The sequence below is a fragment of the Larus michahellis genome, chromosome 18 (genome assembly GCF_964199755.1).
Source record: "Larus michahellis chromosome 18, bLarMic1.1, whole genome shotgun sequence".
Classification (NCBI taxonomy): domain Eukaryota; kingdom Metazoa; phylum Chordata; class Aves; order Charadriiformes; family Laridae; genus Larus; species Larus michahellis.
In genome coordinates this window covers 2540144-2562164 of record NC_133913.1, presented here as the reverse complement: position 1 = coordinate 2562164, position 22021 = coordinate 2540144, and the positions used below count along the sequence as shown (strand labels likewise).

The following is a 22021-nucleotide window of genomic DNA, read 5'->3' as shown; positions in this document are numbered from 1 at the left end:
GGATGAGCCGGGATGCAGCTGCAGTACCCGCTGGACCAGTCCGGCCGGGGGTGAGGCCGGCTGCCGGCAGCCGCCCGAGCCCTTCCCCAGCGCCTCCTCCTGCCTCAGTTTCCCCACCGGGGCAGTGTGGAGCCCCTTCCCGGGGCCGGGTGATGCTCCAGGGCCACACTCTCGGCTCCATGCCCGGGCACCCATGGATGCAAACACCGTGGGTGGTGCAGGAGGCAGGGAGGGCCCACGGCGCGGCTGCTCGGGAGCTGTAATCTCGTCCCGGCCGCGCCGGGGTGGGGAGGACCACCGGGGGGCGGCGGGGCGGGGAAAAGGGGGCAGCCCGGAGCCCCCGCCCGTTGCCCGGCTCTTCGCTGCCCCCCGGCTCCCCCTGCCCGGCGGCTGGCCGGAGCAGCGCCGCAGCCCCCGCGGGACCGGGGGGTCTGCAGCCGTCGGGCGAGGCCGGCGGTGTGCGGGGAGGGGGACACGCAGGGGCGAGGCCGTGGGGGACCCGAGCTCCCTCGGGGGGCTGCCCGTACCCCCCGCCCCCGCGGGGTCCCGGCACCCCGAGAGCCCTCGGGGGTCCCCGCACCCCACGGACCCCCGGCGCTGCCCCCGCCCCGCTCCGGTACGCCCTGGCCCCGCCCCCTGCCCAGGGGAGGGTCCCCGGCCCCGCCCCACCCCGCCCCGTGACGTCACCCAGGTAGTCCCCCCCCCTCCCGGCCGCGCCCTTCCCCGCCCTCCGCCGCGCCCCGCCCACCCCTCCTCGCTGCCCAATCGCCAGCCGGCGGAGGGCGGGGCAGCCTCGCCCCCGCCAATGGGGAGCGGATAAACACGTCCGGCGGGGGCGGTGGCCGGCGCGCCGCGGGTTTGACGGACGTGGCGACGACCCAATAGCGATGCGGCGGCCCGGCAGGGGGGGCGGGCCAAGGCGGGGCGGGGGCGGGGCGGCGCGCGGGGCGCTGCTCGCCTTTTGTTCGGGCAGGAGCGGGGCGGGCGGCAGAGCCCGCGCCCGGGAGCCGCCGGCAGGTCAGCGGGGACGGGCCGGGACCGGACAGGGCTTGGGGGGAACGGGGCGGACGGAGCGGGGACGGGCGTCCCCGGGTTGGGGGGCGCCTGGGCCGGGCGGGGTTGGGGAGCGGCCGCGCTCGGGGCTGGGAGGAACCGGGGTGTCCGGGCCGGGCAGCACCAGGCGTCCCGGCTCGGTGCCGCCGCCGCCCCGGGGCTCCCTGCGGGTGGCGGAACCGTGTGCAGTCCTGGAGCCCCGGCGCGTCCCGCGGCGGTCGGGGCCGAGCCCAGCCTGCGCGGATCCGGTCGGGCGGGTCCCTGCGGCCGCTCCCCGCGGGCGGTCGGCTTGTCCCGGCCCCCGCTCCCCGCCCGCTGCCGCAGGAGCGAGTTTGGAAGTTGCGGCGCCGCGGCCCGGTGCGAGGCGGCGTCCCCGTCCCCGGCACCGCCCGGGCGCGCTCGGGGTGGCGGCTCATCGGGCGAGGCGGCGGCGGGGCTGCGGGCGAGGCCTTGGCACGCTGCTCGCCCAGGTGGCCCTGGGACTCTGACGTAACCCGTGGCTGCTGGGTGCCACGGCCGGCGAGTCCTGAGTCACACCTGGTGGCCACACGCTGCTGTCGAGGCCCCTCGGCGCTGCCCCCCGGCTCCAGCCGGGTTTGCCGGGTGGCTTCCCGGGGCTTGGCGGGGGGGCCGGGAGGGATCGCGAGGGGAGGACCTGGCATCACCCCGATACCCCCGCCGTGGGCTGGAGGAGCGGTGGGCTTCGCTCGCGGGGGGGCTCCCGGCTGACAGCGGAGATCCGCACAGGGAAACGTGGGGGGAGCGAAACTCGGCTCTCGTCTTGTCTGGTGTTTGGAGAGGAGAGAGAGAGCGCTCTAATTGCGTTAGCTGAGTGATTAGCTTAATTAATCAGGTTTGCAGCACAGATGAAAGGATAAGGTTGAAACGTTGCTGGGAGTTGCCCGGAGAAGGGAAACGTAGGCTGTCGTATGAGCAACTTGGAGAGACGTTTGTGCTGGGAGAGGAGCGTGAGCACTGGCCGGGAGGGCACGGCCACCTGCTGGGGACAGCCCCGGGTGACCCGTGCCACCGTTGTACCCGCACGGGTGTGAAAGCAGCAGCCTGCGCCCGCTCTTGCCGGGCAGCGGTGTTCCTGCGCCCTGGCTTTCCCGCGATGCCGTCGGGGTGGTCGGGTGAGCCCCCTGTCTGGGACGATGTTCCCGGTCGGCTTCCCTGTGCCGGAAGGGTGGTGGGGGCCGGGGCCACCCCGTGACCCAGCTGGATCTGGCCCCCGCAGTTGCTGCGCCTCCTGCTCCCGCCCACATCACCCTGGTTTTGGTGCTGGTGCCACTTGCCAGCCCTGACACCCGGCGGTGCCGTGTCCGTCTGCCATCGGGGCTGACGGGGAGCCGGGGGCGCAGTGTCTCCCTGCCAACTGCCACGGGGCCGGGGCTGGAGCAGTGCCGGGGGCGTTCGCTCAGGGCTCTCATCCGCATCCAGGGCGGGTGCGGTGCCCGCGGGGTCTGCTCCCGGTCCCCCTCTCGTGGGGGTGGGGCAGGCGCTCAGCCATGCTGTCCGGTAACGGGGCTGGGGGGATTTTAAGGTCTGTTTCTGTGTCCTTGTTGGTGTTTTATCAAGAGTCGGCTGGAAGGGTGTGGGGTGACCGCTGAAACAGTCTTCGCCTATCTGAAGCCTGTAATCATTCATCACTTTGGAGGATTTCCATAAAGTGCCATGAAAAACCCATTTTGCTGCTAATTTGGCCTAAACAAGTTGGCGATTAGGATGGGAACGCACAGAGCTCCTGGCGTCGGTGGCAGAGGGGTTTTTTTACCCTCCAGGGCTGGCTCCTGGGTGGGTGCTGGGGGAGACGTGGGCCCTCACTGCTCGGGGGGCTTGTGGGGCGCTGGGGGAAGGTGGGGCAGCCGCGGCAGGGCCCTCGCTTCCAGACAATGGCGTTTACGGTCTATTGTCTGGGTGTCGTGGCGTGTCCTCGCCGGCTCCAGGAAGCGTGTGCATCCCTGGCGGGGCCGAGCCGGGTGGCTGGCGGGGGGTCTGCTGGGGCTGGGCATGCAAGGGTTCCCTGCACCGTGCCTGGAGCCTCGGCCACCTCCTAGTGTGCGTGTGGCTCGTAGCTTGGCTGTGGCCGGGGACCTCAGAGAATTTCTCCTCTGGTCCTGGTGCTGTATGTCCGTGTAACATTCAGCGCTGTCCTAATCCCATTAACTCTCCCCTTTGTTTTCCCCACCTGAAATCCTTAATCAGCTCTAGCAGCTGGGGCGGGCGACTGTGGTGCAGCTGCACGGCCCTTTCAGCGGAGGCCGTGCCTGTGACGATGGCTTCCCTTCAAGGCTGTGGTTTGGTGTGGGAGCGCTTGATGGGATTTGGCTTTTTATCACACTTCCAGATCTCCGGGGTTTGAGACGGTGCTGCCGCCGCCGCTCGCAGATGGCAGAGCCTTCGGGCGCAGAGCTCCGCAGGCTGGGGGAGCCGAGGCTCTTTGCAGCGAACCTGCAAGACTTTAATTGCAGCATCTGCACTGAGGCTTGTGCTAGTCTTGAAGGCTTAAATTAGACTGGCTTCTAATTAACACAAGTTTAAAAGAAATTTTAATTTCTATTAAAACTCTGCGAGTCTACCTTGAAATTCAGCTTTTACCTTGATTTCGGGTGGCGCTTTCCCACCTGGACGGGCCCCACCACAGGGTGTGCAGGGCACCCAGTGTCACCCAGAGCCAGCAATTGGGTGGTGGCTCTGGATCCCGTGAGACCATGGGGTGTCCCAGGTGGGTCTGTGTGGGTGGAAGGAGCTGGGACGGCAGCTCGTGAGGATGCCGGGGCTGCAGCGGTGCCTTGAATCGCTGCATTGAATCCCTGCGGCGTTCCCTGCTTCGGGAGGGTTGGCTTTACCCTCCTTCCCCACGGACAGGGTTTGGTGGAGGACAGTGAAGGTGCAGGTACTCCCGCTCCAAAGAAGTCTTAAAACTTGACCTAAGCAGCTAAAAACCACATCTGTGCTTAAACCGGGTTGGCTTCGGAGCCGTGCAGGTGCCTCCATGGGCAGAGCTCCTTGCCCACTCCCGCCTCTGGAGTGGGAATGCTGCACGGCTTGTCAACAGCTGCGCTGGGAGATGAAGATGTTTCTAATTAGGCAGAAAATATGAAATACCTTTCTAAATATGCCAGCCCTGATGGGTTTTGTTGGGGCTGCTGATAGCCTCGGAGGCATTTCAATATGCCTTGGTCGCTTGGCTTGGCTACGAAATGGCTTTGCAAATGGGTCAGGAGCCTCATGGGGGGGCTCGCAGGGCAGCCCTGTGGCATCTGTGCTCCATGGTGCCGAGCGAGTCCTCGGGCTCCATCCGAGACCCCGAGCAGGAGCCAGAGCTGGCGGCTGGGCGGAGGCGGAATGATCGGTGTTTTCCAAACGTCCCACACCTGGGTGAGCCGACCCGCGGGAGCGGGTGAAGGTGGGTGAGCAGCCGTGCCCCCCACCCCGAGGAACCCACTCCGGGGCTGGAGTGTGGCACGGACCCCGTGGTGTGGGGTGCGCCGCGGTCCCGCATGCCTTTTGGGGGTGGGCGGTGGATGAAGTGCGTGTGCTTCGCTGGTGGGGGAGAGACCTTTGGCTGCTGCGAGGAGCCCTGCCGTAATCGCTGTGACGCTCGGGCAGAGCCCCGGTGACAAATCATTAACTTGCTCCGACAGGCCGGGTGCTGACGGGTGTTGGTGATAATTTCTTGTGAAGCGTCTGAACTTTACAGATGTAATGCAACTGGATGGAGAAATTAAGCCGGGGCTCAGCAGCTCTGCGTCCCTCCCCACTGCATCAGGGCTGGGTGGCAAGATCCCGTGTTTCTGGACACCGTGACTGGAGCTGGGAGCAGCCTGCAAGCCTCAAAGCCTAAATTTAAATCCTGCAATTATGTTCTTAAAGGACAACTTGTTCTTTCTGCTCTTTAAAACAAAATAATCATTATTTTTTTTTTGTCTTATCCAGATGGAGTTATTGTGATTAATTGCACCGTGCCAGTTCTCCTTTCCGTGGACAAGTGGCGAGTTCCCATCTTTCCCAGCAGTGTTTCTAAGGAGATCAGCAAACTTTAGTTGAGGAGGGGATGTGCCTGTGTGCGTCCTCCTGGTCCCGGTGTCTCTGTGGATGGCGGTGTCTGTGCCAGCAAGCGGGGACGCGGGGAGGGGAGATGTGCTACCACGGACCCCCACGATGGGACTTCGGCGCGTGAATGTCCCTGGGGTCCTGCCGTGGGGCTCGCCCCACGTGGGCAGAGCTGGCCAGGCATGGCACAGGAGCTGTCGGAGGGGGACCTGACCCCAGATCAAGGCTGGCGGATCCGTGCTGGTGCCCAGCAGTGCCATGCACATGGGGCAGGGAGATAACGCTGAGCGAGCCGGGGCTGCGGCAGGGCACGGCGTGGGCAGCGGGGCTCCCGGGGGAGCCAGGGAGCAGCGGGCGGTGCTTTGGCACAGCTCTTGCTCGAGCCCCAGGTGCCTGGTGGCTCCCAGGGCTGTGGTGCCCCATGTGAGGGCTCGGCTGCCCCACAGTGAGCTGCAGGAGGCGGGTGTCATGCCCGCCATCTCACGTGCTCTCGCAATGGGAGAGCACTTGATGGATAATACCTTGTCGTTTTGTGATGTGAAGCGCCAAAATATTGCAGCCTGGACTTGGCGTGTGCTGGAGCTGTCAGTAGCTGTTAATTCGGGTGAAGGCAAGGCGCTTCCAGAGGCTCGGGGAATGTGTTCTGCTTTGATGGAGAGCATCAGCCGAGCAGAGCGGGTCATGGCAGAGATGCTGCGCTGCCGGAGCCGGCTCTGCCGGGAGCCTGGTCTGGGGGGGACGTAGCAGCCCCGGAGGAGCAGGAGCCGGGGCTTTGCGTGGGGCTTCGGCAGCTCAAACTTAACCTCGTCAGGAGCAGCTGAAAAATAAATAGGGTTTTAGAGCTTCCTCTAATGAGGAACCCAAGTGTGAAGAACGGCTCTTGCACCCCTTGATGTCCTCCCCAAGTGACCTGAAGTTGTCGGAGCTGGTGGGGTGGCCGGGAACGCTCCGGACATGCGAGCACTGACAAACAAAGGCCATCGGCTCCTTTGTGTGTAGCACCAGGGCAGCCTTGCGTTGTTACGGCCCCTTTTCTAACGAGAAGCAAGCCGGTCGCCGGTCTCTTCCTCATTAAACTTCAAGCTGCTCTCGCTCCCCTTTGAATTCTTCCACTTATCTTCGCTGTAAAGCCCCATTGAAAGGGCTCCTGGTAGCCGGGCTCTGACTCTAACGCTTCCCATTGATGCTGGTGAGGTCTTGAAAAGCTCCTTTCTCTGCCTCCTCCTGCTGCGCGTTCCTGCGAGGGATCCTCTTCAAAACCATTGAAGCTTTTGTACAGCGTTGGGTCTGTCGCAGCGTCTGCGGGAGCTTCGTTAGCTGCTGCCCCGGCTTCGTTAGTTGGCGATGCCACGGTGTCGCTTCTGGCTGCCTCTGGGGCTTGCAGGTGGTGGGGACCTCGGGGTGCAGCCCTCCCGGTGCACCGAGCCCCGGGTGCCATTGCCCCCAGGGGGGCTCCGGAGCTGCGGCCGTCGAGGGTGCCCTCCCCCCCCCCCGCCCCATCCTCCGTGAGTGAGCGGTCGCTAATCCGGGAGCGGTCGCTAATAGGGAGGACTGAAGATGGACTTGTGTGTGGCTTAAGTGCTTCTAAAATAGAGTCTTTTCTTGCATTGCATTTGTTGAATTGCCTTAACTGCCTCTTTCCTTTTCTTCAAAGCCCGAGCGACTGTAATTGCGCTCGCTCCCGCGCTTCCCGCAGCCGAGCTCGCCCCCTCGCGCGGTGCGGCTGCGGAGCGGGGGCACCCCCAGCCCCACCGCGCTCTGCTCCCGTCTGGGAAGGCTGCGCGCGAGGACGGGGCGATGGCAGCCCCTGGGAGACATCCTGCGCTGCTCAGGCTGCCCCTCGCACCCCCCAGCTCCCCCGGTCCTGCTGCCTGCTCCTGTGCAGCCCCCGGTGGGGACTTGGGATGTGGGGGTGCTCTGTGACCCCCAGCTGCTCTTGTCCCCCTCTTTCGGGAGTGTCAGCTGCTCGCCCCAGGGACCGCTGCCGCCCTGAGAAGTCCCTGAGAAATAACTATTTTTTTTTTTTTTTTTTTGCATGCAGCAGCGTTCCTGGCTTCCCCGCCGCTGTTCTGGGCGGCTCAGCCGTACGTTAGTGGGGGCACTGGGCTCTGCCAGCCGTGTCCTGCCTGTGTGAGGCCGAAGGCTTCTCCCAGCAGCCGGAGGGAAGGGCTGGTCAGGCCCAGGGCTGTGTGTTTGCCGGAGACTTCCTCCGCAGACGGTGTCTTGGGGTGTGGGGGTTGAGATGCCGCCTGGACGCTGATCAAATGGCTCTGGGGGCGGATGAGCCGTAGCCGGTGCCTTACAGCCGGAGGAGCTTCCTCTGCCTTCCCCGGCATTCCTGCCTGCGGGAAGTGGTGGGAGAGGGATTAACCTTCTCCTCGCTCTGCCCTGTGCTGCCTGGGTGGGGGAGCTGAAGCCCCCCGTGCGGCTCAGCCTGTTCCCCGTCGTGGTGTTCCCCCAAACCTGCCGTCCCCTCTGTGGGGTCCCCCACTGTTTCCCGGGGGGTTTCCTCGCTGTTCCCGGGAGTGAGCCCTGTTTCCCTGAGGTGCCGGCTCTGTGCAGGCAGGGGGTGCTCAGCGGTGCTGCTCTGCCATTGCTGTGCTACGGTTAATAACAGCCCGGTGGGAGGGAGATAAGGGCCGGGCTCAGCAGCAATCGTCCCACTGACGGGTCTGGGCGGGGGGGGGCTTGAGCCCCCCCCAAGCATCCCCCATTCTTATGGCTGACCCCCCCCCCACCTTGGCCACTGGTGGGGGTCGTGCCCCACTGCAGCCACTCGCCGCCAAAAGCGTCACCAGTGACCCCCAGTGAAACCAGCATCCCGGGGCCGGGAGACCGCCCGTGTGCGGAGGAGGGGGGACACCCGAGGACGGAGCCCAGCTGTGGAGGACGGGGGAGAAGCTTGTGTCGGGCGTCTGGCTCTCGCCGAATGATGAGCAGAGGACACTTGACACAGGGTTCAGAAAATGTCACTGCTCGTTGCTGGAGCGTCTGACACTTGCTCCACTGGCCCCGTCACCTCGGGTGCTGCTGGCTGCCTGCAGCGGTGAGCAAACCCCCGGGGGGGCTGCTGGCAGGGCGATGCTCCAGGGGAAGGATGGGTGCTGTGTTTAAGGAGGTGCCTGTGGGCTCTTCTGGGGGGCTCCTGGGGAGGGAGGGTCCCCTGAGCCGTGTAACTCCCATCCCCGGTGGCCCCTCTCCCCCTGCTGCAGGGGGCCGGGCTCAGTCCCGCACAGTGCTCGTTAGCTTGGACCCGCTCGCAGCGTGTCTGTGGGCCCTTCGCCTGAGCTTGTGGCTGGGCTCTGAGGAGCTTTGCTGGCTTTTGATGTCCCTGGGGTGCCGGTGGTGCAGACGGAGCAGGCGGTGGTGGGGGGGTGGCTCATGCATAATGCAGGGCGCTGTAAGAAGCTGCCGGTGTCGGAGCTGAACTCACGGAGGTTTGAAAAATGAAGTGCCTGTCAAATGCCCGTAAATTGTGGAGCGGCCAGTACCTGTCTGCCGATGGCACAGGTGGCAGCACCCCCTCCTGCCACCCCCAGCCCGCTGCTGCCGGGGGTGCCTGCCTTGACTGGGGGGGTGCTCGGGTCCTTACACCCCCTCCGTGGTGCAGGGAGCTTTCCTGCCCCTTCCATCCTTGTCTGGGTGCTGGTTGTCCCTCCGGCCACAGCCGCGCTGCCGGGGCTCTGCCGGCTCCTGGCTGGGATGTGTGCTGACAGGGCGCTCTCCTGCCCGCCACGCTTCCTCGGCGTGGTTTGGCATTGCTTTTCTCGGGCTTCCTGACCCAATTTGGAGGCTTTGCCACCCTGGCCAGGGTGACCCAGCAGGGAGGACTTGCTTTCCCAAATACCAATGCTACAGCTCATGAACACGCGCACCGGGGTGTGCGGCACCGTGGCACTCCCGGCTTGGCATGGGGAGTCTCCTGGCCGATCCCTGCTCCGGCGCGGGGTGGGGAGCGGTGCCGTGCGTCATACGCCGCCCTGCCACGCCAAACGGCACCCCCAGCTCCCACCCGCGCCCTGCCGTGGGAACGATCTGCCCCCGCTGGCCTCCATTAGTGGGTCCCTCTCTTGCTGCCTCATAAACATGCATTATGCACAACCCATTAAAGCCGGAGCAGTACTCAGTCTGCAGATTGCTGCTTGACAGCTCAAAAAATATTGAATTGACGGGAGCAGCGCCCTGCAGTGGCTCCGGGAAGGTGGCTGAGTGGGGGGGATGGAGACGGTGGGATGCAGGATGCATCCGGATGGGAGCGGGGCTCCTGCCTCCCACCCAGCCGCTGCTCCGCGAGAATGAGTCTTTGTGCCCGGGCTGGGATTTTTTCCCTGTGAGCGCCGGCCTGTGCCGCTCGCGAGGGCTCGGCCGCTCCTTGGGAACAGCCGGCAGCGCTGGGGCGAGCCGCGCCAAGCCCGTGCGCGCCGTGCCCTGCCAGGCCGCCCTGCGCAAGCCGCGTCCTCGGCCACCACCCGACGCCCTGACTCAGCCGCCGGCGTGGTGGGGGGCTGGCGGGGGGCTCGTCCCTTGCTTCCCCCAAGGAGGGTGCCGGGGCCCCGGGCTGCCGCACCAGCCGGGCTGGTCCCTGTGAGCCCCGAGCTGCGCCGGCCGCTGGAGCGGAGCCAGGGGTGTGCGGCCGCCCTGGTCCAGCTTGCTGCATGAATCAGGGCCGGGGGAGGTGGTAATTACCCCTCTGTTTGGAAGCGCGGTTGCTGCTGCGCCCAGCTATGCCGGGCGGCAGCTGCTCCGTCACCTCTTATCGCCTCTGAAACTCTGACTCATCCCCACCCTGCGCAGCTGGAGGAAGGGGCAGAGATGCCGGCGGGTCCCGGGCAGCGGGGCGATGGCGGCAGGCATGGCTGGGTGCTGTCTCCATCCCTCCCTGCCTTCCTCCGTTCCTCCCCTCCTGGCCATGCCGGGGGGGCTGGATGCGGGGCTGGATGCGGGGCTGGTGACTCACAGCCCTGCAGCATCCGCCTGCCCCGATGAGCTCAGGGGTTAATCCCTGAGCCATCCTCCCTCCTCCCGCGTCCCCAAATTAAAGAGGAGGGAAACCCAGCCCTGCTCGAAAGCAACCTTGCCTGGTTTGTCCTGAGTTTTGGGATGTGCTGGGCCACCCTGTCCCGGCACCGCGCAGCCACGGCGTGGGGCTTGGCACAGCGTGGGGAGCGCCCAGCCCCGTGCCGCGGGCGCTTGCGGTGCTGAGCACCCATGGGAGAGCCGAGCCGGTGGCTCTGTGTGGTTATTTTTAGGTGCTTTAGGAGTGTCCTAGAGAGCTTCTAAAAAGGTTCATTTTATTCTTGGAGCTCCAGCCTTGTTGCTGTCCCCAGCTCTCTGCCAGGTCCTGTCTCTGCAAACTGGTCTTTAAAAAGCCCGTGGGCAGCCGGGGGAGCCTGGACTGGGCGGGGGGGGTCTGGCTGTGGGGTCCCCCCCGCGCCTGCTCCCACCTTTGCTGGCGAGACGGTGAGCCGCGGCGTTGCGTGGCAGGCGCTGGCTGACGGCTCATCCAGCCGCGCGCGGTCTGCGCCGGTTGCAGCCGGGGTTCATGTCTGAACAGGAGCAGCAAAGTGCTGAGCTGTGGGTTCCTCAGCCCGGTGCCGCCTTTCATCTGGCGTGGGGGAGGAGGGCAGATAGGGATCTGCTCGCTCTGCTCGTGGGCTGCGCAGGGGCCGGCTGCCGCGCCGGGGTCTGCCGTGCTCCTCGGGACAGGAGGGTGCTGGGGCTCTGCTGGAGGAGGCGTAACTTCTCCCCTCCCTGCCCAGCAGAGCAGCCATGGAGGTGATGAACATGATGGAGCAGCCCATCAAGGTGACGGAGTGGCAGCAAACCTACACCTACGACTCGGGCATCCACTCCGGCGTCAACACCCAGGTGCCCTCCGTCAGCAGCAAGTGCCTCGGGGACGATGACGAGGTCTACGGGAAGCAGTACACCATCAAGAAGACGACCACCACCAGTTACTGCCAGGGAGGGAGCCAGGGCCAGAGCCAAGCGCAAGGTAGGGGCTGCGGGGCCGGGCGCGTCTGCGAGCTCAGCTGCTCGGTTCCTGCCTTCCTCTGCCTCCCCCATGAGCCGTGCTGCTTCTGGGCACTCCTCCACGCTGCCTTTCCACACCCCGGGAGTTGTTGCTGCCTAAAATATGCTCCCTCCTGTCCTCCTTTGCCGCATGAGAGGCTCTTGCGTAGGGGCGGCACGCCGCCAGCCCGCACCAGTGCTGAGCTGTGCACACACCCCAGCGCGCCGGCGGGTTGGCTCGGGATAGGAACAGCTGATCCCGGCCCACGGATCGGCCGTCTGCCTCGCTGCCTGTCTGCCTGCTCGGGAAACCTGTCCTATCGCGGCTGGCAGAGCTGCCAGCGTGTGCCGTAAAGCCCCGCCGGCTGGCCCGTCTTCTCCCGCTGCTGCGAGGGCGAAGCAGAGACGCAGCCCCCAAAGCCAAAGGAGATGCTTCCCCCGGCTTTGTCCCTTAAAAGAGCCCTGGTTTGCTCCGCCTGCCCCTGTGGCTTCCCCTTCAGCCCTGGAAGGTTTAATCGCTGGCTCCCCAGGGGAGGCAGAGCCCCGAGGAGAGGGACGAGCCCTCCCGAGCGGTCCCTGTGCCGCAGAGGTGGGGACCGCGGGTGGCTGCTGCAGCATCTCCCCCCCTCGGGTCGCGCTTGTCCCGGCATCCTCAACAGGGAAGGCCTCCATGCCTTTCTCCTAATCCCCAGAGCCAGCTGGTCCCCGGTTGCAAATATCTTTATTTTTTAATCAATGGGCCTTGTGTGACAACTGCCTAATCACGCTGCCTAATTGAGTGTTGTCTTATCTCTGCGCTGCCGTATCTGTTTACACTTTGAAGCGCCGGCTCCTTGCAGAGCGCGCTGAGCGTCCAACGCTGCTGACGTTGCTGGTGGCGTTGCTCTAAGCTCTTGCTCAGCTAATTGAAATTGGAAAGCAGGGGCTGGGAGCGCTCCTCGGAGAGAGCCTGAGCCTAAGGCTGCCTCCCCGTCTATCCCTGCAGCGGACATGGAGGCTCAGCTGGCCATGACCAGGGCCCAGCGCGTCCGGGCTGCCATGTACCCCGAGACGGTGGAGGATCGCTCCCTGCTCATCACCACCCAGCTGGAGGGCCAGCAGACCAACGTGCAGCGCCTGGCAGAGCCCTCGCAGATGCTGAAATCGGCCATCGTGCACCTCATCAACTACCAGGACGACGCCGAGCTGGCCACCCGCGCCATCCCGGAGCTCACCAAGCTGCTCAACGATGAGGACCCGGTAAGGAAGCGTGGTTTGCCTGCGCGTGTCTCTGGGCTTTCAGCTGCTGGGCTTGCGGGACGTGCTTTCCTGGGGAGCACAGCCGGGCTCCCATCCTCGCGGGGCTCGGTGGCCGCCATCCGGCGCCTTCCTCTTGGCAAAGCGCTGCGGTTGCCTCCACCCTGCCACACGACTGAGCCCACCTCTGTCCCCCCGCGTCTCCTCAAGCCTGTCCTGGCTGTTGGGACACGGCTCTCCTGCCCCAGCCTTGCACAGGCACCGAGCGCTTCTTGCCGGCTCTGGGTGCTCCAGCCCCCCCTGCCCTGTCCCTGCCCTGTGCTCCACGGATCCGGCCGTGACTCCAGGACCATGGCCCCAGGCTGTGGCTCCAGGAGCAGCCCCTGGAGCACCACGGATAAGGATTGTTGAAAATAGCGCTGCTGTGCTGGCTCCAGCGCCGCCCTGCCCGGCATGATGCGTGGCAGCCATGGACCAGCTCTTGCCCGGCAGAGTGGGATCCCTCCTGCCCCTGCCGTGATGGGCAGCAGCGGGACCCCCTCCCACCCGCCGGCTTCTCTCTCTCGCCCCCCCCGAGGTGGTTGTCAGCAAAGCGGCCATGATTGTCAACCAGCTCTCCAAGAAGGAGGCGTCGCGCCGCGCCCTGATGCAGTCGCCCCAGATCGTGGCGGCCGTGGTGCGCACCATGCAGAGCACCAGCGACCTGGACACGGCCCGCTGCACCACCAGCATCCTGCACAACCTCTCGCACCACCGCGAGGGCCTGCTCTCCATCTTCAAGTCCGGCGGCATCCCAGCCCTCGTCAGGATGCTGAGGTACGAGGGCGCTGGCGGAGGGTGCCGAGAGGACGGCAGAGACGAGCGGTCCCTCCCTGGCGGCCAGGCTCGGGCTCGGGCTGGGGGCAGAGGAGGGGAGGGCTCGGTCTGACCCCCCCAGGTGCAGATCCTCTTGCGCACGTCAAAACAAGGGAACGGGAGACCATGAACCTTTCAGCCTGCGAAAGCCCCAGGGGTTTGCTGCCTTTGGAGCCTGTGTGGGGGCAGGAGGAGGGGAGCGGCCCCCAACGCCGCCTTGTCCGTGGAGATGGGGCTCAGTCTCTGCTCTGCCCCGAGGAGGAGGTGTCCCTTCCCCGGGGCCATGCAGCATGGTGGCCTCGCACAGTGTCCTGCTGCAGGGCGCTGGGTGGGAGTCGGGGCTGGGGGCCGCCCCGCGGGCTGTGCCGGCAGCCTGGAGAGCACTGATGTGGCTCTGCGCCGCCTGCCTGCAGCTCGCCGGTCGAGTCCGTCCTCTTCTACGCCATCACCACCCTGCACAACCTGCTGCTCTACCAGGAAGGGGCCAAGATGGCTGTGCGCCTGGCCGACGGCCTGCAGAAGATGGTTCCCCTGCTGAACAAGAACAACCCCAAGTTCCTGGCTATCACCACCGACTGCCTTCAGCTCCTCGCCTACGGGAACCAGGAGAGCAAGGTGGGCGCGGGGAGCCTGGCCTGCCCCACGGAGGGCGGGCGGGAGGGAGGGGGCCGGTTGCCCAGCATATGGCCAGCTGGGGGGCACGGCTGGCAGCTCCCACCGTCTCGGCCCCCGTGCCCCCCCGGCCGCAGCCGGCAGCGGGGCACTCGTGCTGTCTGCAACGCTGCCGCGTCCAACCTCTCGCAAGGTGGAGCATCCCCGAAAGCGCCGACTGTCCCAGTCTGGCCGGTAGATCGGCTCGGCTGGGTTTCTCCCCCCGCTGCTCCGGGCAATGCCTCTGTCTTTGTTCTTTGGCTTCTCCTCTCCTCCTACACACGAGTTGTCCTGGCCTCGCGCAGGGGTTCGGTCCCTGCACCGGCTGCAACGCTGGCTGGGCGCGGGGCGAGGGACCCCGGTGCGCAGGGCTGGGGGGGGCGGTGGCAGCGCACGGCCCCGGCGGGGCGACCGCAAGCACTGCTGCGTGCCACGGGCTGGACCTTCTGCCTGACTTGTGTCCTGGCACGGCCGGAGCGGTGGTCCCAGCAGCCCAGAGCTGCCGCTCACCCCGACCCTGCCCCTTCTGTCTTGCAGCTGATTATTTTGGCCAACGGAGGCCCCCAGGCCCTGGTGCAGATCATGCGCAGCTACAACTACGAGAAGCTGCTCTGGACCACGAGCCGGGTGCTCAAGGTGCTGTCGGTGTGTCCCAGCAACAAGCCGGCCATCGTCGAGGCTGGTAAGAGGGGCTGGGGGGCAGAGCTGGGGGCAGACGGGAGGAGAGTGGTGGTGTCGGGGTGGTGCAGCTGGGGCAGATGCTTTGTACACCAGGTGAAACCACCTGTGTGTGGCCTGGTTTCTTGCTCAGAAAAGCTGCTGAGGTGCTTTCCTGGCACTGTGCATGGGCGGGATCTGCCCCGGCTGGCTGGGATCTGTCTTCCCAGAATCCCGGACTGGCCAGGGCTGGAAGGGCCCTCTGGAGATCATCCCCTCCAACCCCCGGCCAGAGCAGGGTCACCCAGAGCAGGTGGCACAGGAACGCGGCCAGGCGGGGTTGGAATGTCTCCAGAGACGGAGACTCCCCCACCTCTCTGGGCAGCCTGTGCCAGGGCTCTGCCACCCTCACAGCAAAGAAGTTCCTCCTCCTGTTGAGATGGAACTTCCCAGGGGCAAGTTTGTGCCCGTTACCCCTTGTCCTGTCCCCGGGCACCACTGAGAAGAGCCTGGCCCCATCCTCCTGACACCCCCCCTTGGAGTATTTATAAGCGTTGATAAGATCCCCCCTCGGTCGCCTTTTTTCCAGGCTGAAGAGACCCAAATCCCTCAGCCTTTCTCCATCAGAGAGGTGTTCCAGTCCCCTCAGCATCTCGGTAGCCCTTTGCTGTCCCCTCTCCAGCAGTTCCCTGTCCTTCTTGAACCCGGGAGCCCAGAACTTGACACAGTTCTGGGTGTCCAGAGCACGGTTCCCCCCCTGCGTTTAGCCTGCACTAAGCCGTGAGGCTGCCTCGTGCGTGGAGGCATCGACCGGGTGATGCCCAGCCCGCGCTCGCCGTGTGGATCCACTGTCCCTTCTCTCTGCTGGGGCAGCTCTGGGCATCTACAGATGGGCTGATGTCTCCTTCCCCGGCAGGTGGCATGCAGGCCTTGGGCAAGCACCTGACCAGCTCCAGCCCCAGGCTGGTCCAGAACTGCCTCTGGACCCTGCGAAACCTCTCTGATGTGGCTACCAAACAGGTGAGTCTGCGGGACCCCGCGTTGTGCTTCGACGCAGCATTTCGGAGGCTTCTCCTTCGCGGCTGCCGGGCCGCCCCTCGCTCTCTGCTTGTGCCAGCCTGAACCCAAAGCCACGTCCTGGTGCCATTTCCAGCCCCTGTGAGCTATGGCAGCCTGTGTGCCTGGCAGAGCCAGGGGATGCCCAGCTGTGCCCGAGCCCCGCTGCAGCAGGGGTTTGCCTGGCGTCGTGGGAGGCTGCTTACAGCCCACAGCCCTTCCCATGCCAGCCGGCTGCCAGCGCTCCTGCCGTGTCCCCAGCGAGGGACCGAGGCCACCGGCAGTTGCTCAGGCGCTCAGCAGGGCATCGCCGGGACATCACCTCCGGGAGCCCCTGGCGCTGGCCGCTCGCTCGGCTCCTTCCCAGCGAGGGAGCTGCCACCAGAGCTGCTGTCGGGGCGGTTGTGCCCGTGGGGCCGAGTGGCCGCCGGTGCGAGGGTGACCCCGAGTTCTGCTCTGGGGTTGCTCTCCCCAGCCCTTCGCTGCCTCCTGACGCGTTCCCCATCTGCGGGGGCCGCCTCTCCGTGCAGATTAGCGCCTGATGCAGCGTGGAAACTATTTGGGCTGGCGTGTAACCATCCTGGGCTCTGCGGACTGAGGGGGGACGTGGCCGTGGCGCTTTTAACTCCTTCCTGCCCCGCTGCTGGCTGCCTGCCAGCATGGCTGGGACGTGGGTCACCCCAGGACCGCCCGGGGAGCGCTGGCAGGCGCATTGTTTGCACTTCCCAGCAGAGAAAAGCTGCCGGAGACATTAAACTCTTAAGTAAAGCTGCACATGTCCGGAGCGGCTGTTGCTCACGCCGTGCCGGCATCGTGGAGAAGCGGCTCTGGCTGCAGGGGGACGGGGAAAGGCTCAGTGTGGGAGGCACAATGCTGACAAGGGGGGTCATGGGGGGCTGGGGGCCGCAGCAAGGGGTGTACGAGCTCCAGTGAGGGCAGCCGTACAGACCTGGGTCTCGGGAGAGGGTGCCCGAGCTGGGAGGAAGAGCACGGCTGGGGCTGGATCCTCTCTGCGATGGCAGGAGCCGTCCTTGCGGGAGGGGGCTGTGTCTGTCCTGTCTGGAGGAGCAGCTCTGGCTCCCTGTGCCTGGGTGAGAGACACAGGGGATGGGCGCGGGGCTGCAGCCCAGATCCGGCTGTGGGGGGGCTGACCCGACCTCCCATCCCCGCTCCCGCAGGAGGGCCTGGACGGTGTCCTCAAGATCCTGGTGAACCAGCTGAGCTCCGACGACGTGAACGTGCTGACCTGTGCCACCGGCACCCTCTCCAACCTGACCTGCAACAACAGCAAGAACAAGACCCTGGTGACGCAGTCGAACGGGGTGGAGGCCCTGATCCACACCATCCTGCGGGCGGGCGACAAGGAGGACATCACCGAGCCGGCCGTCTGCGCTCTGCGGCACCTCACCAGCCGGCACCCCGAGGCTGAGATGGCACAGAACTCAGTGCGGCTCAACTACGGCATCCCCGCTATCGTCAAGCTCCTCAACCAGCCCAACCAGTGGCCACTGGTCAAGGTAAGGGGTCGGGGGGATGTTGGGGGCTGGAGGAAGCCAGTGGCGCTGGGCTCAAGCGAGTCCGTGGCTGCTGGCCCGTGGTGGGACGCGCTGCCGAGGGGGTCTGCATCTGGTGCCGTGCACGGAGCGACGGTGGGCTGCTGCCACTGCAGCCCTGCTCCCGCTGGGCTGCATCCTTGATGGCAGCTAATGGAGGAAATGGCTCCTGCCGGCTGCTCGGCTGGAATCGATACTTGCCCTGGGCTCCCCCGCGGGGAGGGGGCCGGATCCGGTGGGGGAGGAAGCCGAAGTCAGCCTGCACCATGGAGGGGGATGGGGGCCCGGCTGGCGGGGCCCGTGGGGACCACACGCTGCTCTGATGCACGGTCGAGACGAACCTCTCCCTCCCCCCTTTCTCTCCTCCAGGCTACCATAGGCTTGATTCGCAACCTGGCCCTGTGCCCGGCCAACCATGCCCCGCTCCAGGAGGCCGCCGTCATCCCCCGCCTGGTCCAGCTGCTGGTCAAGGCTCACCAGGACGCCCAGCGGCACGTAGCAGCCGGCACGCAGCAGCCCTACACGGTGAGTCCCCGCGGCAGGGTCTGATGGGGTGTCCCGCTGCTCCTGGCGCAGCCTGGCACCCCAAAACGGACCTGTCCCTGGTGGGTAGCCTGTGCCCGCACTTGGGGTGGTCGTGCCCTGGCGTTGGGATGTGCCGGCTGCTCCAGGGCCCCGGCTGAGCACTTGTCCCCTGGCAGGACGGAGTAAAGATGGAGGAGATCGTGGAGGGCTGCACGGGGGCACTGCACATCCTGGCCCGGGACCCCATGAACCGCATGGAGATCTTCCGCCTCAACACCATCCCTCTCTTCGTGCAGGTCAGGGGCTGGGGGGACATGGGGGCTCTGCTCTGCCACCTTCCGCCTGGCACAGCCCCGCGGTGGCGGGGCCAGGGAGCCACAGCGCTCGGCTGGTGGCACCTGCGCGTGTCAGACCGCATCAGGAGCATGACAGCTCCTCGCTGCCTGCTTCACGTTGCCGCTAATCTCTCCTGACAGCTCCTCTACTCGCCGGTGGAGAACATCCAGCGTGTCGCGGCTGGTGTCCTGTGCGAGCTGGCCCAGGACAAGGAGGCAGCAGATGCCATTGATGCCGAGGGGGCCTCGGCTCCGCTGATGGAGCTGCTGCACTCCAGGAACGAGGGGACGGGTGAGTGCCGCCGTGCCGGGCCCTGTGCCGGGGGCTCTCTGCCACCTGGCATCGCCCCAGCTGCAGCCAGTCTGGGGCTTCTGGTGCTTCGGTGCTGCGCGGCACCGGGAGCTGAGGCTGCTGCCCTTCCCCTGCAGCCACCTACGCAGCCGCCGTGCTCTTCCGAATCTCAGAGGACAAGAACCCCGACTACAGAAAGCGTGTCTCCGTGGAGCTCACCAACTCCCTCTTCAAGCACGACCCGGCAGCCTGGGAGGCGGTGAGCATCCCGCTGGGCCTGGGGATGAGCCCTTTTTCCGGGCGAAACCGGGGCCTCTTGGCATGGCCCCATCCTGCCTCCAAAAGCTGCCGCTTTCTGCCTCTGAGCAGAGCTTGGCAAATGGGGGGAGGCAGGGGGTGGGCGGGCTGTGGCCCCAGCTCTCCTGCAGCCCTGGGTCGCGGTACCCACTGCCCGGGATGGGGCTGGGCACCACGAACCCACAGAGCATCGTGCACACGTGAGCACGGATCCCCTCTTCAGCTGTGTCCCCTTCTTTCCCAGGCGCAGAGCATGATCCCCATCAACGAGCCCTACTCAGATGGTGAGTGCGGCGCCGGCTCTTCCTGCGGGGTCCCCCAGGGGCTGTGCTCTGGTGGGGCAGTTGCCTCCTCTCACCGAACCAGGCTGGTTTTAAAACCTTTCTTGGGTGGCTGCCAGCAAAGTGCCCGCCTGGGCTGCCCGGGGATGCTCGACGGGATGCTCCGCTCCCCGGGGAGCGTGTCCAGCCGCTCCCCTGCGCACCTGGGCTGGCCCAGAGCCTTGGGGCAGGCGGGTGGTGGGTGGCCCTTGTGTCCTTTGCAGCACCACGTGCCACACGCTGCCCCGAATGGGGGGACCAGGAGGGTGGCTGAGGGCTGGAGAATTCTCACCAGCAGCAGCTGAGGTTGCCGCATCCCTTCCCTGCAGAACTGGACCCCGGCTACCGCCCCATGTACTCGGGTGACATCCCGCTGGACCCCATTGACATGCACATGGACATGGACGGGGACTACCCCATGGACGCCTACAGCGACGGCGTCCGAGCGCCCTTCGCTGACCACATGCTCGCCTAACCCGCCCCGCAGCCCCCGCACCAGGTACTCTGCGGCGTCTGCCCGGGGTGCGGGCGCTTAGGGAGGGTGTGCTCGGCCCTGGAGCGGGACGGGTGGCCGGGGGGGCAGGGCTGGCTGCTGGCACCTGCCGTGCCGCGGGGTCCCCGGTGCCGCCGTGGGTCGGTATCCCCATCGCCCCACAGTCTCTGGGCACCCTGGGCTCTGGTCTCCTCCAAACACCCCTCGGTCGAGTAACGGGAGCTCTCTCCTGCCACGCGCAGGTGTTTTCTCCGTACAGAAGAGGGTGGCCCCAGAGCTGAGCATTCGCAAGAAGGACTTGGGAGACAGAAGTGCCTGAGAAGACAAACTTTTCCATTCCCACGAGAGGTTTTATTTTTCGATTTATTTTTTTTTTTCTTCGCTGTGGGTCTGTGGAGAAGGTCCTTCCTCCTGGGACTGCTTCGAGCACCTACTGCCGCATCCAGCATCCAAGATACTGTTTCTGAAGCTTTAAAACACACAAATCCTGCACCGTTAGCAACTTTTCATTGGCAAAATAGTCTTTTCTATGAATATATATTTCTTTTTTATTTTTAATATGGTGCCAACGGCTGTCGCCGTCTTTAAGTTTGTGCTTTCTAACTTCCCCACTACTTGTTCTGCGTGTTAGTGTTCTAGGAAAGGAATCTAACACGGGAAAACCCTTTGCTTTCTGCGAACTCGAACTTAATCAGGCCAATCCAGAGTTTGTTGAAACCGAAGGGTGCCGTGTCCCAGGACCTTCGTTATAGCCATCGGGATGTCTGCGGTTTAATTCTTTCCGATCAGCCGTTGGGGAGCTGACTTTGTGTACCTGCCTATCCTACCAGTACCCATAGAGGAGTGACTCCAGCATTAGGAACCGTGTCCTTGTACCGATCTCTGTTGCACATTTTAACCCGTTTCCCTTCTTTTTGGTGAGTGGTGTGTTTCCGTCCCCTCCTCCCTTATCTAACACATTTTTTTAAAGAGGCTCTAGATCTGATGGTGGTTTAACGTGTTCCACCGCAAAGGGATGGATAGTTACTGGAGCGTGGTTCAGGAATGGAAGATTTTATTATTTCTGTAAGTTGTTTTTGTATAGACCAAAGCAAAGAATAAAATAACCCCCCCCAGCCCCGCGTTGCCCTGAGCCTGTTCTTCTGTCAGCTGGGGAGGGTCAGTGAGTCCCCGTGGGGCAGCCGGGGTGAAGGTGGCCGTCGCCCTCCTCGGGCCAGTCCCCCGGGGCTGGGTGGCCTTGGCTGAGCTCCTTCCCGTACTCTGCACCCGCTGTGCCCGGCCCAGGGCTCGGGTGGCCAGCTCTTCCCTCACCGTGCCAGGTCCTTAGCGTGCCGGCCCCATCCGGGCGTCTGTCTGCTCTGTCAGGAGGTAAAAACTCCCAGTAATTAAGATGTTTGTTTGTTAGGCAGCATCGCCAGCGTCTCCTCTCTGCTGCTGTGCAGAGCTGACTTTTAACGAGCTCTGGAGGATAAATGCGCCGGTCGGGAGTGAGCCCCGCTGATTGATGGAGCGAAGCCTGCGTGGAGCTGCGAGAGGCCGGGTTAAAAAAGTGATTTACTCAGGCAAACCTGGTCGCCTCCTTCCGCAGCCTGGCTTCGTGGCGGGAGCAGATGGCAGGAGGAAATATTCTCAGCTGAAATGCCGGCTCTGGCAGCTGCGCCCGGGGAGGGCGATGGGGAAGCGGCGCCGGGCAGGGATCGTGCTGGGAGGTGGGAAGTGTCTGTTCACAAAGTTACCCACCAACTTCAGGGCTGCCCATCTGCTCCCTGGCCTCCTTGGTACGGGGTTGGGGACAGGGACAGACACTGCTGGCTGCCCCAGGCTTTTCCAGGGCATAGGCTGAGCCTGGAGGCAGGAGATGGCCGGCAGCGGCTCCGTGCTGCAGGTGCAGGGCTGTGGGGTTTGCTGCTGGGGTGTACGCGCCGGGGGATGAAAGGGTGGAACACGGTTGGCCGCAGGACACCCCCATTCCTGTCCCTGGTGAGTTTGTACCTCTGCCCTGTGCATCCATCCTGTGGGGGACGGCCGGGGGCGCGGGGGCTCCCAGGGCAGAGGTGGGGGACCTGGAGAGGGGAGTTGGGTCACGCAGCGATGTGTCACTGCGCCGGGGGCTTGGGGTGCTGCGATTGCTGCATCCATTCGGTGAGATACCCACCAGCGTGACACAGGGAGGCAGCTGGAGAGCCAGGACATCGTCCCCGACCCCCCGCGCTGAGCTCTGCCTGCTGTGACACGGCTTGTCCTGTGCAGCCACTGGCAAGACGCTAATCAGCCCGACACGGCTGCTGCCAGCGCAGGGAGATGGGGACAAAGTCGCAGCCCTTCCTGCCCCCTGTCAGCATCGACCCCTTCATCCTCATGTGTTTGCTCAGCTCCACTGCTGCTCCCAGCCAGGGGGGACGGGGAGGTGGGTGCCCACCACCCACGGACCCCAGGCTGCTGCAGAGCGCGGCAGGACGTGAAGGTTTACGCATCCATCGTGGCGTGCCGTGGTCGGTCCCCGTAGCAGCCTGGGCTGGGGCGGGAGCGAGCCGTGGACAAAAGCAGCAGGAGCGGGGCTGGGAAGCGGGGCTGGCTCCAGTGCTCCGGTGGGAAACATCCTGCGCTGAGCTCAGCGCCGTGACCGCGGC

General features: G+C 65.2%; 1 protein-coding gene across 1 annotated transcript; it reads left to right on the top strand.

Annotated features, from left to right (window-relative positions):
* Window positions 1-932: 932 nt before the first annotated feature.
* On the top strand, window positions 933-20508 carry JUP (junction plakoglobin). Its single transcript, XM_074562141.1, has 15 exons — window positions 933-1017; window positions 10872-11104; window positions 12107-12360; window positions 12935-13173; window positions 13626-13827; window positions 14401-14545; window positions 15437-15540; window positions 16755-17093; window positions 17499-17654; window positions 17831-17950; window positions 18131-18281; window positions 18419-18540; window positions 18823-18862; window positions 19228-19397; window positions 19634-20508. The coding sequence occupies exons 2-14, from the start codon at window positions 10879-10881 to the stop codon at window positions 19371-19373; spliced, it is 2244 nt and encodes a 747-aa protein (XP_074418242.1). The 5' UTR covers window positions 933-1017; window positions 10872-10878; the 3' UTR covers window positions 19374-19397; window positions 19634-20508.
* The last annotated feature ends 1513 nt before the right edge of the window (window positions 20509-22021 follow it).

What these genes read in the sequence shown, in the direction of transcription:
- JUP (XM_074562141.1), top strand. Translation starts at nt 10,879, where the DNA reads ATGGAGGTGATGAACATGATGGAGCAGCCCATCAAGGTGACGGAGTGG. An exon ending in GCCGGCCATCGTCGAGGCTG is followed by an intron (nt 14,546 to 15,436) that starts GTAAGAGGGGCT and finishes CTTCCCCGGCAG; the next exon opens with GTGGCATGCAGGCCTTGGGC. An exon ending in CCATCCCTCTCTTCGTGCAG is followed by an intron (nt 17,951 to 18,130) that starts GTCAGGGGCTGG and finishes CTCTCCTGACAG; the next exon opens with CTCCTCTACTCGCCGGTGGA.